Raw genomic sequence first — 15,519 nt, 5'->3', positions numbered from 1 at the left:
GTCTAGATGTGGATTTCCTTGCTCTCTTTTAGTTAGTGGAATACCAACAGTATGCTGCTGATGAGAACAATGTGGGCCGAAACATACATCTGGAATTGTTGGTTCCCTCGTGAAGAGAAAATTTGGTTCTTGACTGCCCTTTTGGGTGGTACCAGACTAATATGTAGATATAGATGTTGATTTTCTCTGTTATAGCAGAAGAAAGCTAACATTTGCGATGCTCTCAAGCTGGGATGTGACACAAAGCAGAGTATAAACTGGTTGTCTGTTCCTGGCAAGTGTCTCACATCCTTTTTGTGTGGTATTTCACCCCAAGTATAAAGGTGAATCCATAAGCAGACCTCCTTGCTCTCTTTTGCCTAGCAAGACACCAACTGTACCTCAGAGGCTGAAACAGCTGGAGTTGTTGGTTTTGTCAGCAGTTTTGGACTGCTTTTTGGGTGGAATAGACTGATATGGAGATTTTTTGTTTCTGTGTAACGGCACAAGAGATTGTTCTCAAGTGGAGACTCACCACAAGGCAGACTACGAAGTGGCTGTTTGTTCTGGGTGAGCATCTCACATTCTTTTTGTATGGTATTTCACTCTTCACGGATCTCTAGGGGTACCCTCCAAATGTAAATGTGAGTCTAGACGTGGACTTTTTTGATCTCTTTTGCCTTGAGGTATACCATATGTCCATATCAGTCTAGCCCCACCCAAAAGGACAGTCTAGAACCAAAACGAGAGGCAAATTTCCTCTGCTTGAGGACACCGACAACCCCAGGCATACATTTTGGTCTATATCGTTGTCATCAGTGGGGTACCCACTAACACAGGCTTATAAGACCCAAGCTAGTTTGGGTTCTCACTTTGGGTCTCATATAGGTTCCAACAAGGTTTTAGTCCCATCAAGCCCCAGGGAAGAAAGAATTGGAAGTCGAAAGAAGGGAGGTGTCTGGAGGCTGATTGGAATCCCTGCTGTATCTATTGTTCAATAAAAACTTCCACAACTGTTAAATAGCAATATCAGTACTTGGAAAGTCAACATTAACCCCCAGAGTAGTCAATTTTACATATTCATTACAATAACTACCATGCGGCTTATATACATCATACATTATAACATCATAAATGTTCCTTGCATTCTATTCATTTAGGACCTGAAGGAACAAATGCCCGGGACTCATACAGGTAAATCAGTAATACATGCTCCGGTGCAATTAGGCACATATTTCATGTATTACACTAGATATAAATATTCCACATAAATATAAAGTGTCATTAATCCTTAAAATGCTGATCCCGGTATCCTCTCTATAGACAAAGTCATGCACTATTAACTGTTTGCAGACATTTGGGACCTGACATATTTCTCTGAAAGCTGCATTTTTGGTTAATAAAATGACATCATCTAACAACTTACACTTTCACTGTTATCCCTGAACAGCCACTTGTAATAATTGCATTCACCACTAGATGGCGATCGAGTCATTTGTATAAGATTTCCCTTTTTAGGCTTCTCAAATATTGAAATTTCTTATTATAATTCTCCTGCTGCTTCTTCAACAATTCCCATCACAAAACTTAAACTAGAACTACCTCTGAAGCAGGCTTTTCAATAATTCCACCAGCTCTAGCAACCAGCGAAAATATTAAGCTCTACTTACCTTAATTACAGCCTTTGGCTATGCCCCAGTCAGGCAATGCCAGATCAACACAAGGTGCCAGTTTTGCCCCAAAATAATGCACCACAGTTGACCAAAATGATAAACTTTTGTATCCCTCCAAAAGAGCGGTGACCCCTACAGTGACCCAGAGACTGATACAATTAGAGATGTACATTTTCATTATTTTTTTTATTAATTTTAATTTTATAGAATACAGCATGGTTTAACCAAAAAAAATAAAACCTATCCAACCCAGTTATTTCTATCTATGGCTACAAAAAGCAAAACGGTAAAAACATTATAAAATTACAATACAAAATTACAGAATTATTGCCGGTTAATAAAACAATCGCCTCTTATTTAGAACCAGTTCCAGTGCTGTTATTATTTTTATGACGGTTGCACACCTCTCCTGCACTCTAGAGGTTTACCGGTTAATTATACAACCCTACGGCACAAGCCTGTTCAATGACCTCTCTGCATTTCCTCATAAAGAAGCAGGGTGATAAGGCATTTATTCCCAGTCTAGCCGTACACGAGAACGTCGATTTCACGAAAGAAGATTTTACTTTGTAAGTACAAATTTTTTTCTTTATTTATATGTTTTAAATGGTTCAATAAAAAATATATATACATATGTTTTTGGTTTTAACTTTAAATAGTTAACCAGAAATTCTTTTAATATATATTTTAATGGACTGAAAATTTAATATTGAACATTTTGCACTGGAAAAAACACAAAAGAATATATTTTTTTAAATAAAAATTAATAGCTGTAGGCCAAAATATTTGTCCACTTGTTGTTAGCTATAGTTTGCTTTATGTGATTGCTGATCGCCTTAGAGAAGAAGGAAAATGTAATTGGCCATTTTTTCGTGGACACATACATTTCACATGTTGCTGGTCGAGTATGTGGGACGCTATACACCCCACCTCCTGCAGGGGGCAGCACTTTGCATATATGTACATACTTACGGTGGGCATAAACCCATCCATCATGGAGAGAACAGTAACCAAAAATACACAAAAAAACATTCTGTATCCAGAAGCTGTAAACCTACGAAGATTCCAGTGTTCTTAAAGCATTCTAGGCACAGATGGGCTCATAACTTACAAGGCGCCATACATTCTGTAAGATCCTTCCACATTTGGAGCCCTGGCTTGAATTTTGTTTGTTCCACGACATAGTGGGCTTTCCCCTACCAAGAGGTCATCGGCCGTTTTACCAAATGGTTATTCAAGTACTGTCAGGGACTCATTAACCTACCCAGGATCTCTCAGTGTTTTTGCCCCAATTTCAGGGTCTCAGGGGTAGACTCCTTCCTATTCTACAGTTCTGTTATCATATAAAAGCCCTCCAATTGGTGCATTTCCACCAGTAAGTGTGTCTTTAACGAATGAAAAGTTAAGATTTCCATGAGGGCCGGTATCATAGCCATTTGGTTAACACATTTGGCGAGTCGCTACATATAATCTTCATGATCGGCTATTAAAGGGTTAATATTTCTCAGCGTCGCTCATTATGCCTCCAAGGCTCTATATGGGAAGTAGAAAGTGGGGCTACTCATCAATTGGTAAAAAAAGGTAGTTGGGAAGCAGGCAGAATGGTGGTGCAGAGTGGGTAGGGCTAAATAGCCCCCACCCCACCCATTTATCACGGAACTGCCCCTGAGGACCGATAATCAACAGAGATTTCAGGAGCCTCCAATGCAAACCTTGAAAACGTGATCATTTATGGATCATGTTTAGACTTAATTTTCCCCGATGAGACCTGATCTTGGACAGCTCTTGCCCTGCTCCAGGCTTTAATGGGCCCTGTCTGCACATTACTCCTCGTTGGTGGAGATGGCAGAGGAATGATCTAGAAGTTCTATAAGAGGGGAACTCACTCTCCTACCGTGTCTAGCGTAGAATGCAGAGAAGGCTATTATTCTACTTATTAAATATTTTTAAAACTAATAAAGAATAACGAAAAATGCATCACAAACTTCTTTTTTTTCAAAGATTTCATAACTTTAGTCTAATAAATGGAAATCTATAAGATTTATGGCTGCCGCAGAGTTAATATCCATTTTACATGCTGGCGGCTGGGCAGGGGTCAGCGGGAATCTCTTACATGACAGGGAAGTATATAAAGATAAGAAATGGAGAAGTTACCGTTATAGCTGAGCGGACGGGCGTCTGTTACCCCGGGTTATACTCCCAATCCTTCTAACTGGAAGAGAATCAGTAACTTAAATAATGACGTATGGATTTCGGAATGCCGGCTCTTTTGTAATAGTTGGTGTAATTCATTCTCCCGACGTATTCATTCTGCTTCAATATCCAAACTCATGTTTGTGCTTTCTCCTTAATATCGACAAATACCATGGTTACGGAGTGGCATGTTCTAGATCTCCCTATTGGGCGGTTTGTCTCCATGGTGCACCCATGCTTCATGATCCTGTTTTGGGAATCTCATCTCACTTGTTGGCGGCTCATAAACAGTCAAGAAATCTCCCAATATGAATTATACATTATACAGGGCCAGTTCAGTCCTTCTTGCAGGAGAAGCTCACTGGTTGTTGGACCTTCATGATGTATAGTGAAATCAAATGCCCGGCGGGATGCTGGCCGACATTACTGTATACCCACCAGCGGCTGATTGGATGCTGGAGAGTGAGGCAGTCAGCTGGATAGGACCAGAAAAAAAGCCTAACCATCGCTGGCCTTGGTGAAATTAATGTGTTGAAATGTTTAAAGTGCCCGCAATAGCCATGGTAACTGAATTCCATGGTCTACAGACCGTCTTGCAGCACGTAAAATTCATAGGGGGTCGTTTTTCTTCTTTCCGTATAACCTTTTGAAAGTCATCTAGTGATGAACATCCCTGTTTTTTGTTTTTTTTTAATACCTTGGTTCCTTAATGAGCCAGATGGGTTTCTTGGGCCTTCATGCTTGGTACATTGATGGGTCCTGGTCTAGGGTCTCATTGGTGTTATAGTCACTTAATTTAAGATGATTTTATTCTTCTAGATTGTAAGCTCCTGTGAGCAGGGCCCTCCTCACCTTTTATTTCTATCCAAATTGTTATGTAATGAACTACTATATATGCCATATACCATATATGCTCCCACTGTCCTCCCCCCCGAGATATGCTGCCACTGTCCTCCCTCCCCCGAGATATGCTGCCACTGTCCTCCTCCTCTTCCCCCCCCGAGATATGCTGCCACTCTGCCTCCCGAGATATTCTGCCACTGTCCCCCCCGATATATGCTCCCACTGTCCTCCCCCCCGAGCACAAGGTGTCTAGGATAATAGGTCAATGTTTATCCCAGCACATAATGTAAGTAGTTCATTACATAACAATTTGGATAGAAATAAAAGGTGAGGAGGGCCCTGCTCACAGGAGCTTACAATCTAGAAGAATAAAATCATCTTAAATTAAGATATGCTGCCACTGTCCTCCCTCCCCCGAGATATGCTGCCACTCTGCCCCCCCCTTACTTACCAGAGCAGACTCCCGGGTGTCTTGCGGGGCCGGCGGAGGACATCTACGCAATACGCGTAGACAACTTCCGGTGCCGGCACTCAGCGGATGTATACGCATATTGCGTAGATGTCCCCCGCCGGCCCCGCAAGACACCCGGGAGTCTGCTCTGGTAAGTCTTGGGGGCAGAGGTAAAAAGCATTGTGCGGACGTTCACCGGCTGCGGCGATGCACGTAAACAACCTCCGCTGCCGGCACGTCTGCACGATGTGCTTTAACAATTTCCCTTGCCCGGACTCCTCCCGTGGGAATTCCCGGCAAGGGAGATTGTTAAAGCACATCGTGCAGATAGGCCGGCAGTGGAGGCTGTTTACGCGCATCGCTGCTGCCGGTGAACGTCTGCACGATGCGCTTAGAGAACCTCCCGTGCCGGCACCCCCCCCCGTGTAAAGTGCCGGCAGGGGTGGCTGTCTCAGCATATCAGAGAGTAGGATGCAGGTCCCCTGCACCGCTGCGGGGGATCTGTATGCTAACCCTGCTGCCTGCCCGGCGCCCAGAACTGCATGTCCTCGGCGTCGGGCGCTAGACCCTGAATATAGGCCGCACCCCCACTTTAAAGATTTAAAGTGGGGGGGAAAGTGCGGCCTATATTCGAGCCAATACGGTATATTTTTTTAAATCATTTTTTTAATTAATATATGGCATTACACGCGGACACACATTGTTTTTTCTTCCTTAATAAAAGTCTTGCTATGTTTACCACCTCCTGGCCTGAAGAGCCATCTGTCACCCAAGTCAATAACGTCATCACACAGAGAAGGAACTATCGCTCGTCGAACGTTACAAGGGCTTGGATTTCCTGGGATAATATTACGACATCCATACCATTGCTTATCACCGTAGAACCTTCCTACAATTAATCAATTTGATTTACAGCCTCGACAGACGCACAATGAGCGACGGAACTTCCACCTGTACCGTCTCCACCATCGACGACATCTCGACAGAGCTTTGAATTGAGATGCTTTGATGTTGCACAATGCGATCGGTCATATGGTATCTTTTATTTACAGAAGATAGGCAGAATTTTTTTTTTTTGTAATGGAAAAGTAATTATTTTTGGCCTCGGAACAGATTCTGTACACATCGTTTAGCTAAGTGTGAAAACCAGGGTTATTATTTTAATCTGAATGTTATCAAACGGTTTTATGACTCCAGCTGGCGGGCTTTAATGTCGCAATTCAGTTACAGCGCGGAAGGGAACAAAAAAACAGAAACATTATTACGCACTGATTATTAATTAATATGTATAATATAATGATTAACTACTTCCATTCATAAGGAAGGAGACGACAAATAGGAGAAAAAGATTAAAAGTATGCTTTATGTTCTCCAGAATTTTATTTTTTTTACAGAGTTTACCTAAATAAGAATATTTGTGTAATTTCTGTTCCATTTTCAGATGGTTTAAATTAAATCCATAGCTTGGGGTGTTTCTGACACCCTAAACTATTTGTGTAACGTGAAAAAAAATGCAATGGAGATGCCCAGGGGACCTTCTGGCCAAGTGGTTTTAAATGTTGTTGTTATTATTATTATTAAAAATATTAATGATAGAAATCATCAGGAAAGACTAAGGGATCTCAATGTGTCCGGCTTGGAGGCAACAAGAGACCCTCTGGGGGATGGGATAGAAACATTTAAATTCTTAAAGGGATTTAAAAAAAGAACAGGAAGAACAAGAGGTCATAATCTAAAATTAAAAGGTCAGAGGCTGAGATGGAATGGAAGGGAGTTTTACTTTACTGAGTGGGTGGTAGATAAGTGGAACAGCCTCCCAGCAGACGTTTTAGAGGGTAATACAGTGAGGGTATTTAAACATGCGTGGGATAGACATACTGCTCCTGAATCTAAGATGAGGCCAAAAACTCATTAAAGTTTGAGTCTTTACAGCAGGAATGCAAGACAGACTAGATCAGGCCAATGGTTCTTTCTCAGATGTTAAACTCTACGTTTCTAATTCTATTACTTGCTATACCATGATGTCATCGTGTGATGTCACAGTGTCATGTAGTTACAGCCCATCATCTACACCAAGAGTAGCTCACAGGGACCCTTCTTGCAAAATCAAGTTCCACAATGTTTTCGCAAGCTATGTCATAACCGTGCCTGTAGTAGAAGTATTATTAAACACTCATCTACAGACACCAGAAATCTCATGGTGCTGCCACAACCACAAGGGATTCTGGGTAGGCGCATGCAAATAAGATCAACAATTATCATCTTTTGCCTCTGTACCCACTTTATACATGGATCCCTTGAAAGTAATTGCCCACTGTACAAAACTTGGGAAGAGGTGCAATAGCCAGATCACTGCTCATAGACAGCTGTTTTTTTTTTCTTCTGTGGGAGACCAATCCTGCCAGAACACCAGGGACGAACAGTTCTCCCTTGAGCTTCTGTGGGGGGTCACTCAGATCCTACCAGAAAGCCAGGGCCCAGCATTCCCCCTTGATCTGTACAGACTTAAGATGCAAAAGTCCTGATGTTTTATTTTGTCAATTGACAATTAAACCTGGCTGTTTCATTCTTAACAGGACTCACCAGGATGAGGTTGTGATACTGACTTAATACTTGAGGCTTGGGGTAGCACGAGAAAATTCCACTTAAAATTAAGGGGGTAGTAGAAGCATTATTAATCACTCCTCTACAGACACCAGGCAGGCCAGAAGGCTTGTTTTTCCCTCAGAAATCTCATGGTGGTGCCACAACCACAAGGGATTCTGGGTAGGCACAATTACTTCCAAGGGATCCATGTATAAAGTGGATATAGAGGCAAAAAACCTTATTTGCATGTACCTACCCAGAATCCCTTGTGGTTGTTTTCCATCACTTTTACCCACCATAACTTATGTAATGGTATTAAAAATGTGTTTGCAAAGCATTGTGGGATTTGTAGTGCCACAACAGCTAGAGAGACACTTTAGACTACCAGTCAGCAAGGATTCACTTTAATAATATTAAATTGGTTTAGACTTAAAATCTTGCACAGAATTCTTCACCTTGATAATAATAATAAGATAACATTATTCTCCAGGAGATCACCCACAGAGCTGGATAATAGCCCTGCCCATGTGCCACCCCCTGGGCAGGGTTAGCATTTTGCCCCTCCCCTGGAAAAAATGCACATTTAAGTAATCCTAAAAAAAACAATAAATTACCTGACCTTAAATTGTAGCCGTGTTGTATATAAAAGTGTAAAAGGAGCACAATAAAAAAATTAATATGCAAATAAATTTTCGAACATAATAAAAAAAAATATTAATGATCATACCACTTTATTGCTTTTTTATTGTGTTTGAAAAAAAATGTATTTACTTTTTTCATTGTCATTCATTTCATTCATTGGCATTATATATATAAAAAAAAATAGATAGGGGTATTTGGTTAAGTGAGCCGCAACTAAATTTCAAAATTAGTTTATGGCTCTATTTTTCACTTATATTCAACATGTCTTACCACTGATTGGCTGCTTGAAGCCTTTAATGTACATATCTATAACATTCCATTATATTACGCCTCGGATTTTCACTATAGTTTTTAGCTGGATACATGAAGACCTTTATCTGCTAACAGATTCTAAACAAAATAAAGGTTGCATTTATTAAGTTTGGCCCGTTGCCTTGGCAATATTCAAGCAAAAGTTGACATAAATGTAAATTAAAATGAGATTTAATAAATGTAAAGTGATTATTTTTATATTTATATGTAGATTTCTTTAATTTTTCTTGAGATATTGAAGTTTTGATAAGAATACAAATGTATCGAGAATCAAATCTAACCAAGTGCATAATATTCGAAAGAGCGATTCCTTAATGTATTAAGGTATTGTTGCCCTAATTTTACTGAATTAACTGTAAAAAAAGCACTTTTTTGTTTTTCAGTTTATATTAAGATGGATTTTAGTGTTTTTGAAGATACTTTGCTGTATATAAAATCGCTAAGGAAGAACCCATGAACATAAATCAAGGTAAGGTATATGTTGTAATTAATATAAAAAGGAATTAAGGATGAATGATAATTTTATTGGCTCAACTAATCCCACTGATGACACTAAAATGAACTAATTTTGAGGATCTTATTAATTATTCCTCCCCATGAAGTTGCTCCATCCCTTTGATGGAAACTGATTATTTCTAGGAACCTTAAGAGGGGTGTGTGGGGTACATTGATGACTACAGAACAATCAAACCAATTTGATAAGCAGGTATATGCCACTGAACTCATCAGCACCCTGATAAAACAGTGATTTACTGTGAAACTATATATTAAAGAATTATATTGGCCAAAAAAGTAAAAAGTTTAAGCTTGTACTGGCATCGTTGTACAGCACCGTGGCGTCTGTTGGCTCCTTTTAATTTGAGAAAAAATACAGAAAGTCTGAATCCATTGTGTCCATGATGAAACATGATGACGATTTCTGCAAAACACATTGAGGATTATCTATTATTGATAAAATTATATAATTCTGAAACAATTTTATAATTATATATTATATTTTATTGATAGAAACTATTCTAGTCACAAATTTGAAAAGTGGTCTTATTACCATAGCAACCAATGAAATGGTACGGTTTGCAGAAACATTGCATTCACTTATTGTTCGATCTAACGAGATGTGGGCTATACCAAAAATCACCACCAGATGTCGCTCCAGCACCACTTTAAAGTCGATGACTTACAATACTCTTGAGAAACTTTTTGGTGGCGCAGAGGTTCGCGTAATGTGACCTTCGGAAAAGAATTAGTTGTTCACACATCTACCCTACATTGTAGAGGTTTTACAATAAATAGCCCACTTATCTTTGGTGCCTTAATTAAAATGTAAATTTTCTGAGCCTAATAGATGCATTCGTAACTGTGCTGTTTGACTGTTTCTTTTATAAGTCATAGAATAATGACATTTACCCTTTCTACTGAAGACTAGCATTTCCCACGACAGATCTTGGGGAAGATTTCCCTACCGCAGAATTTTTAAGACTTTTTCCCGCAACCCTGTAATATCACATACATTTATTACTCATGGGCTTACAAGGGACAGTGACCAATACTATAGTGGCTATGAAAACACATTTGAAGGACAGCAGTCAATCAGAAGAATCTGATCATTATTTGTACGTGAAACTAAGAAACTCATGGTAACATCAATTACAGTGTTAAATGTCATTTAAAGAAACATATAGCACACTTACCTCTATTATAGAAGATACAAGGATATCCAGCTAGGAGTAGATTAGGACACTTAATGAATGTCTCCAGTTGGGTTTCACTTCCATTATTATGGTTGAAGAGCTCTTTATTGCAGTTTCTTTTTCTACAGCAAAAGCAGGGCGAAAGTGCTGGCGTCTCCCAGTGAAAGGCATCTTGCGATCCAGTACTGGATTCCTACCCTAAGTTTGAAGAACCCTAACCTGCTGGGTGATCTGACTCCCCAGTGCAGCGTTGCTCAATGGGCTGGTTAGGAAGATCAGAGATCTCTCTTGTAAATTGCTAATTTATACTATGGTCGGTATTTAACTCTTTACCTGCTCTGCTTGTCCTTTTGTACCAGATAGAGGAGAAAGGGACCCAGCTTTGTAGGTCTTGGGGGTAGCTGGAGATGTTGTCTTGGGTCAGGCCTAGTGAAGTGACTTCCATTCACTGTGAATAAAATCTCTTGTTCTTCCTGGTAATTAATTAATTGTCTTGCTTCTTGATGAAGTATTGACTGCTTTAATGTAATTTCGTTTCCTATGTAATGTCTTCTGACTTATTTTTTTAGGAAGCATCAGATGAGCGAGTCATGCACCAGTCAATGGCCAACCAGTCTGATATCTCTGGATTTATTCTACTTGGCTTTCCTGGCCTACCAGAAAAGTTTAATACCCCGGTTTCCATAGCACTGTTCTTAGTCTACCTCGTAGCGCTCTTTGCCAACGGCACAGTCATAATCTTAATTATCTTCTCCCGCCGCTTGCACCAGCCGATGTATGTGATCATTGCAAGCCTCGCCGTCTCCGATCTACTGTTTGACACAATAACGCTACCCAAAATCATTGCCAAGTATTGGTTTGGAGACGCGAGAATCTCCTTTTCTGGATGCATCTTCCAAGTGTTTTGCGTACATTGCATGGGCAGCTTTGATTCCTACATCATCATGCTCATGGCTATAGATCGATACGTCGCCATAAGCAAACCCCTAAGATATAACTCAATAATAACGAACAGACGTATACTTATTGTCTGTGCTTTCTTCTGGTTCCTTACAGGAATAATCTCATTGTCGATCGCCTTGTTGGATGCCGGTATCCCTTTTTGTGGACGGAACCAAATCAGGAATTGTTTTTGTACCAACATGGCGGTCACCTCCTTGGCTTGTATCAATGTCACTTTTGTCAAGCGGTTGGCTTTTGGTCTGGCTATGTTTGTTCTCCTTATACCCTTGGGCTTCATCATATTCTCTTACGGAGTTATCATCAAGGTCATCCGGTCAACAAGCCGTTCCGATAGTTGGCGGAAACCCTTTTATACCTGTATTACCCACCTCGTTGTCATCGGATTGTATTTTATTCCCAGGATATTTATATACGTGGCAAATCAAGTGAAATTAATTCTTAACGAAGACTTGAATGTTTTGATTTTGTGTCTCTATACGTTTGTTCCGCACATGGCCAACCCAATAATATACTGTCTCAGGACCAAGGAAATCAAAAAAACTCTGTTAAATTTCTTCCAAAAGAAGCTGGCACTCAGGATGGAGCAACATCCAGCTGTTTATCTGATTATGAACAAATATCGTTTCACTTAAAAATATATATTTTCACTGTATCTGTTTAAAAAAGTATTTTTGTTATTTAAAATGAGATTTCATGGTGTCAAAAAATAAAATTAAATTATTTTTAATTATCTAAAAAAATACAATTCCTTGACTGAAAACGTTGCATTGTTTGAAACTGGGAATTTTGGCTCTACAGGGGAATCTAATTACAGATTAGCCATTACAGGAAAGATAACTACCGTATTGGCTCAATTATAGGCCTATTATGCAGTTAGTCAGCATATGTTACATACAAACAGCAAACCAATAGCCATTTTAAGGTCCCCCCTTAATTCATAATGCAATTTATAGATATGTCCCTCTGATATGCCACTCTGCCCCCCAGATATGCTTTACACCACCCACATATGCCACTCTGACCCCCAAAAATGCCACTCTGACCCCCAGATATGCTTTATGCCCCCCAGATATACCACTCTGCCCAGACTCCCTGGTGTCTAGCGGGGGCAGCCAGTGCACGTAGCGCCGGAGTTACATGGCCTTCCGGTCCAGGCAGCAGTGGAAGTTGTCTGCGTGCATCGCACAGACGCTCACCGGCTGCCAGAGAGGAGGATCCCCCGCAGTGCTGCTGGCCGGTACTTCCGCAGGGGCTTCTATGGTGGAGCACCAGAAGGTCATGTAACGCCGGCGCTCCGTCATAGAAGCCCCGGCGGAAGTGCCAGCAGCAGCAGAGGCTGTCTGCGCCCATCACGCAGATGTCCACTGGCTGCAGTGCTGCTGGGGACCTGGATCCTAGCCCTGCTGCTTGCCCGCAGCAGAGCTAAATAGAAAAGAAAAGAAAAAACACCTGCCGGGTGCACGGAACTGCATGTCCCGGGTGTCAGGCGATACAAATTACGCTAAACCCCGATTATAGGCAAATACGGTATTTTTCATTTATTTCATTTTAAAGTTGAATTGAATTTTGAATCCCTTGAGGGTACTATAAAATCTGTTAAACCCTAATGGCAACGGGCATAGGAGGATGAATGGGTGCGCTACTCCCCAAAGTAGGTAAATTGTTTTCAGGAAAGGGGTCTCTATGGAGCGTTACAAAAGGGGCAATATGGCTGCTGCCTAGAACGGTACGTGGTGTGAGCATATTGGCAGTGTGGGTGCAACAATGTTGCAGTTAAAGGGTTTATAAGGTGAAGTTGGAGCCACTAGGAAGACTAGGACGTTTACATTAATAATGTTAAAACACATAACGGGGAAAAGGTTTTCCAATTGTGGATAAGTAGACTTTGTGCGCTGGGGCACAGTCATGCTGGAATAGAAAAAGGCCTTCTCCAAACTGTTCCCACAAAGCTGGAAGCCGAGCATTGTCCACAGTGCCTTGGTCTGCTGAAGCATTACAATTTACCTGCACTGGAAGTAAGGGGCCAAAAACCCTGATATCAATAATCAAAATCGTCCCAATGTAGTGGTGCTCAAAGCAAGCTCCATAAAGACATGGTTGGATGAGTTTGGTGTGGAAGAACTTGACCTCAACTCTATTGAGTACCTTTGGGATGAACTGGAACGGAGATTGCCAGCCGGGCGTCTCATCCAACATCAGTGCCTGACCTCACAAACGCTCTACTGGATGAATGGGCAAAAATTCCCACAGAAACTCTGCAAAATCGTGTGGAAAGCCTTCCCAGAAGAGCAAAAGCTGTTATAGCTGCAAAGGGGGGACCAACTTCGTATTAATGTCTATGTATTTAGACTGCAATGTCATAAAAGTCCTTATTGGTGTAATGGTCAGGTGTCCCAATACTTTTGTCCATATAGTTTATGGTCCTTATCAGTGAGGTGCAGTTGTTATTCCTCTCATCACAATGAGCAAGGAGGTCCATGCGCAGATTCACCCCAAGAGATTTCAAAGAGAAAAATGCATACCAAAAACATATTGCATCCGGATAAACCAGACTCATCTAAATTTATTGGAATGATTGGTATCTTTTAAAAGCTCAAACACGGTGAGCCACCATGCTGCAGCCAAGCCCTGCCCTCGGAGATTACACGTCCGTGATCTCAATCATTGGGAGATAAGATTTATTGTTACAAAAGAAAAACAAAGAAACATAGGATTTGCCCCTAAATCAGACCTATTCATCCAGAGAGCCAAAATAATTAAATTATCCCCTAATGTGGGACCTTAAAATAATGTAGCTTCTCCATGCAGCATTCTCTTTGTGTGCCGATTCACAGTAATTATGTTTATATATGAATAGATGAATATATATGTTTGATATATATGTGTTTGATTTATATGCATTTTCACCCGCTTAAAGTATCTGAGCAGATAGTTTGTGTTAGCAGATAGTCTGCTAGTTCTGTAGGTGAGCCAGTGCAATTAGAGGTGTTAGAAAGCGCGTGTGTGTCACTAGAAAAGTTACAAATTACAGACCTCGTTAGAAAGATATTTCTCCCTTTGAGATTTACACCTAAGATACTTACAGAACAAAAGTAACCAATTATTACCCAAAGTCTCTAGTGAGCAGAGTCAGCAGCTTCTCACATCTATAAATACAGTGGGAAATAGCTGGGCTACCAACACTAAAGCCGCTCATGAATAATGCCAACTGGCTGCACATCAAAAGGTAAGAAGTTCTATATATATATATATATATATATATATATATATATATATATATATTAATATTCTTGTACCTTTTTTTCTGATCAATATTCAATCCGGTTAATGCAAAAAACTATTAATTAATATAAGGGTTGGGTGTAGGTAACATATTTGTTATTTTTTATTATTTTATTACTAGTATTAAGAAATTATGTAATAATTGGGAAAATTATTATTACTCAAGAATAGTTTAAATAAAGTGGTGCAACTAAGTTTAAGTCTTAAGCTTATTTCTTGAAAAATATGGGTATTTCTTATAATCCGTTTAAGGATTGCATGTTTTAATGTACTAACATTTTCTGTTGAAAGATTCTTCTAGGTTCTAACGTTCATATTATACATTTCTACATAACAATAAAAATGTTTAGTAATGCAGAGTCTGCGTAAGATGCCTTATTATACCTCGTTATGGCTACTATTTTATCGAGTGGTGCATTTTGAGCCCTCTTTTACCTAATGTTCTTGGACCTTTTGATGTATGGCCAATATAAATAAATTAGAAAGATAAATAACAATAATAATTATTTTATATATATATATATATATAAGTAATAATAATAATAATAATAATAATAATTTTGAGGTCACTGTCAAGTCTTCCTGCTATTCCTAACAAAATAGAGTTCTTTTTTAGACCAAAACAAGCAGAAATACTACATTAGTTTTTTTTTTGTTTTTTTTAAATCTGTTGTATTTCAGAAAATGCCTTCCAAATAATCTTTGTTTTCCTGTGAATTTTATACTAATACTACCCATCATATATTATATTTATATATTAAAAAAAACTCTTTCTAGATTTAGAAGGTTCTTAAATATATAGCTCTTATATTTTCTCATATTTTCCAGATTTGTGATGATTTAAATACATTTTTTTATTTGAGCCCTTAGATTTTCTATTTTAAAATATATTGTAGCTTTTAAT

The 15,519-nt window shown here is 39.6% G+C and overlaps 1 protein-coding gene across 1 annotated transcript; it reads left to right on the top strand.

The window, feature by feature from the left end:
* Positions 1 to 10,960: 10,960 nt before the first annotated feature.
* Positions 10,961 to 11,965, top strand: LOC149281237 (olfactory receptor 56B34-like). The gene has a single exon (XM_089499579.1). It carries the CDS (start codon positions 10,961 to 10,963, stop codon positions 11,963 to 11,965), a length of 1,005 nt encoding a protein of 334 aa, XP_089355705.1.
* The last annotated feature ends 3,554 nt before the right edge of the window (positions 11,966 to 15,519 follow it).

The sequence above is a fragment of the Sceloporus occidentalis genome, unplaced genomic scaffold, assembly GCF_023333645.1.
Source record: "Sceloporus occidentalis isolate IW3139 unplaced genomic scaffold, rSceOcc1.0.p SCAF_137, whole genome shotgun sequence".
NCBI lineage: Eukaryota > Metazoa > Chordata > Lepidosauria > Squamata > Phrynosomatidae > Sceloporus > Sceloporus occidentalis.
The sequence above is the reverse complement of the archived record's forward strand: the minus strand, read 5'-3'. Positions and strand labels throughout refer to the sequence as shown.